The following is a 4,247-nucleotide window of genomic DNA, read 5'->3' on the forward strand; positions in this document are numbered from 1 at the left end:
GCCAATTCACCCACCAGGGCTCCTTGCTCGTTTATTAACACAATTTATATGTCCAGAGCAACCGCATGTTCTAACAACAGAAAAAGAGCTTTACTTTAAAATGTGCAACATTAAAACAAAAAGAGAATAAAATGCAGCCCAGAAGCACTGGGCTGCGGCTGAAGCATCCCCTGGATGCAGCCATCAGCAAGAAGTGGTGCATCGCTAGAGACCATCTATTTAGACAGCATGATTTGCAAAACCAAATCCTCCTCTTCCTAAATCCATCCTTGTTTGCTTGACCAGGAAGCCCCCACACGTACTGACTCTTTAATCACAGCCAAAAAGCAGGAATTTGCTCGGACACAGCCACAGCACACTGCATCCTCCATGAAACGGAGGAGGGAGCTGAGGCACTTCAAGCCATGCATTTGCTGGCTGTACCCGCCTTCATCTGACACATCACCACCTCAGTTTGTACTTTAGGGAAATGCCCCAGCCTTGCAGTGGTGGAGTGCTGCTGTCAACCTCAGATACTGGCCAAGGAGAAAAGGAGGCTTGCGTGGCAAGTCCCAAATTCTCCACTCTGAACCTTGTGCCGCTGTTAAGCTACAAGTGGGTATTTAGGTAGCAAGATCAAGAAGATTGCCAGAAAGCCCATGTTGCAATATGCTTTTACCTCCTTCGTATCAAAACACATGAACACTTGTTGGCACCAACACCAGAGCAGAGGCCTCCACTACAAAACCATACCACGACCAAGTCCAACTGCTGTTCCTGGGGTCACCCCTGTTCCCCCAGCAGCAAAGATGTGGGTCTAAACAGGTAGGATGGCAGGTGCCTACACAAAATTTCTCTGCTTTTTCAAAATTCCTCTTTTTTGGTGTCCCTGTGCTTGAAAGTTCACTCTGGGGATGCTGGAGAGGGTGCAGCTGCCCCAAGGCAAAGCCTTCAGGAGGATGAGACCCTTCCAGGGTATGGCAGTTACTTCTGAGCCTTCAGACCACACCACCACTATTTTTGGCAAGAGGATCAAAGGAAGCCGGAGGGGAGCAGCAATCACTGCAGCCACCCTTGCTCCCCGTGCCCTCCTTGCCTCCTCCCTGCTTCATAATCGATGCCTTGGTCGCCGTCTGCCTGTGGAAAAGGAGCTGATCTGCTCCTCAGCAAGCTGTACCATTTTGTTTTCTCGCCTCCTTTGTCTCCTGGCATTCTTTGGGATTTTTCTGTTTGTCAGTGGGGGGGTGAGCTGCTTCCAGCTGCTCCTACATAAGAGAGAGATGCAGGAGGACCGGCATCTTCCCAAAGCCCAAGCTGCCATGGCATCCCACCACCAGCCCAGTCCTGCCACAGAGCTCAAACCCCCACATGCCATGGCCTTCGCTTTGGACATAGGCATGGGTTTACCCACCTCTCCCTCCCTGCTCACACAGGGCAGCGATTGAATTCCCCATAAGTTCAAGAAGAGATCTGCAGGAGGCACCTTCATCGCCCCACGTTGACTGTTCACAGCAGTGCTTCAAGGTTTGAAGGACCACTCCCAGCATCAGTCTCAGATACACAAGTATCCTCCAACATCTCCCTGATCCTTTTCCTAAAGCAGGTTTTGCATCTGGCTAAATGATGTCCTGGCCGAACCCCTCGACCTGCTCCCACCTTCATAAATCCATCACTGCTACAGACATTGTGATGGCTGTGACGGTGTAAAAATGTATAGGAGAAAACTGGAGCTACTAAAGTGTTTTCCCCTCTCCAGATTTGCTGTCAAGGTTCACTTGGGTATAAACCCACATTTCAGCCTCAAGACTGTTCAAGCATGAACTTCAAAGCTGCCACGGTTTTTAATTAAACATCCATCTGAGCATAAATTCATGCTCCTAATTACTCTCAAAATGCTATATCAAGTATCACTAACTTGATAATGTCAAGTATTAAGACTAATTTCTGCGAATGAAGCAGGCACCACAAGTTTTTTATTCAAAGGTTGTGGTCCTCACGCTCCATAAAGCATAATGGACCAGCACACGATGGGAACATCGGTAAACACTTTTAAACATCAGTTGATGCATTCAGGCATTATATTTACTAAATAAACAAACCCTGGCCTCAATATCAGCCTTTGTACACAAAAACTGCATATCCTGGCCCAAAATTCAAGTTGCATTTTAAGGACACAAAGAAGATGACTGATTGCTGCTGTTTTAAATTTTGCTTGCACAAGCATGGATTTCATCTTTAAGTGAAAAATGCAGTTTCTGTACCCAGAAATGTATCTCACCACATTTATCACAGAATCATAGAATGGTTTAGGCAGGAAGGGACCTTGAAGATCATCCAGTCCAATCCCCCTGCCATGGGCAGGTACACCTCCCACCAGACCAGGCTGCTCAAAGCCCTGTCCAGCCTGGCCTTGAACACTTCCAGGGAGAGGGCATCCACAGCTTCCCTGGGCAACCTGTGCCAGTGCCTCACCAACCTCACAGTGAAAAATTTCTTCCTAATATCCAGCCTAAATCCACCCTCTTCCAGTTTAAAACCATTCCCCCTTGTTCTGTTGCTACCTGCCCTTGTAAAAAGTCCCTCCCCAGCCTTTCTGTAGGGCCTCTTCAGGAACTGGAAGGCTGCAATAAGGTCCCCCCAGAGCCTTCTCTTCTCCAGGCTGAACAGCCCCAACTCTCAGTCAGTCCTCACACGGGAAGTGTTCCAGCCCTCTGAACATCTTCGGGGCCTCCTCTGGACCCACTCCAACAGCTTGATGTCCTTCTTATATTGGGGACCCCAGAATTGGATGCAGTACTCCAGGTGGGGTCTCACAAGAGCAGAGAAGAGGGGCAGAATCACCTCCCTCGCCCTGCTGGCCACACCTCTTGTGATGCAGCCCAGGATGTGGTCGGCCTTCTGGGCTGCAGATGCACACTGCCAGCTCACTTCCCATGGAGTTGTGCACCTTCAGGTTCTTTAGGTAGTCTCAAACCTGATCTTCGCGTACAGTGGGTGGATCTTTCTTGTCCCAGTCCCTGGCTTTGCCTTCTGTGACTTGGGCAGTGCGGCTAGAGCCCTTGACAGTAAAGACTGAGGCAAAGAAGTCATTGAGCACCTCAGCCTTCTCCGTGTCCCCTGTGACCAGTTCTCCATCTTCCTTCCAGAGAGGGCTCACTTCTTCCGTAGCCTTCCTTTTATCACTGATGTACCTATAGAAATTCTTCTTATTCCCCTTCATATCCCTGGCTAGATTTAATTCCACTTGCACCCCAGCTTTCCTAGTCTGATCCCTGGCTGTTTGGGCAACTTCTTTATAATGCTCCCAGCTAACCTGTCCTCGTTTCTACTCCCTATAGATCTTCCTTTGGTACCCAAGTAAGTCCAACACAACTTTACTCAACTTCTGCTGTCTGCTCTTATTCCTTCAACCAAAATACATGACCTGCTGCACCCAGTGGGACACAGCCACGATTGTCATATTCTTGAGAAGAGCAGAGCTCCCATCAGCCGGGCAGAACATCATCTCCCAAACCTCCAGACCAGGGCATCCAGTCTCCACCCACCCCCCACCAACACACAGCCCCCATAGCAGGCGTTTAATGGAGTAAACCTGTTGCAAGTCTGACACTTTAAAGGACAACGCTTGGGATCCAGCCATTTTGCAAAGCCCTTAGTCATGCAACATGTAAATATTAAAATAAGTGGGATTAGGGTGCTCTTGCAAGGCAGAAACTTCAACACAGCCAGCCTTGCTGGGACCAGACCACGACACCACTCATCACTGCTGAGAAACCACAACCCAAAGGACCTGCCATTTCAAACTGAAATCTCAGCAAACTGAGACAAATCAGAAAAAAAGTCTCATAAAAGTCCAACTTTTACCACTTTGGCAGCATAGAAGCCTCCCAACCAATTTTCTTCCATTTCATTTTCCTCGCAGTTAAAATACCAAGCTGATGCCAGCAACCCAACAAATGCCCCTTCTATTGGCCAGCTCCTGCCTCCAAACCCTGCTGTTAGACAATGCATCCCTCAGCACCACCAACGCTAGCACACACGTTCTTCCTACTACAGGAACGGCACAGGACACCAGAGATTTTGCCAGGTGAGAAATCATCAGTTCATTTTTCTACGTTAACACATCATATCTGATATGAGCTACCTACAGCAAACTCTTTGCCAAGCTCTGTTTCTGCAGATGCATCGTCAAGGTGTTTGCTGGGCAGACTCATCTCCTCCGGACTCTGCTTTGGCATCCAAGACCACCTGCAGTGGAGCTCTCTTGG

At 48.7% G+C, this 4,247-nt stretch overlaps 1 protein-coding gene across 1 annotated transcript in view; it reads right to left on the bottom strand.

The window, feature by feature from the left end:
* LOC104542881 (traf2 and NCK-interacting protein kinase-like) overlaps nt 1-3,199 on the bottom strand; it is a gene marked incomplete at its 3' end in the record, with an annotated part of 33,087 nt that extends 29,888 nt beyond the window's left edge. Inside the window, exon 1 of the mRNA XM_010187343.1 lies at nt 2,954-3,199. Within this exon, the coding sequence (XP_010185645.1) occupies nt 2,954-3,199 (246 nt within the window). The remainder of the gene's footprint in view (nt 1-2,953) is intronic.
* Nucleotides 3,200-4,247: the final 1,048 nt, after the last annotated feature.

Source organism: Mesitornis unicolor, unplaced genomic scaffold (assembly GCF_000695765.1).
Source record: "Mesitornis unicolor isolate BGI_N332 unplaced genomic scaffold, ASM69576v1 scaffold14876, whole genome shotgun sequence".
Classification (NCBI taxonomy): domain Eukaryota; kingdom Metazoa; phylum Chordata; class Aves; order Mesitornithiformes; family Mesitornithidae; genus Mesitornis; species Mesitornis unicolor.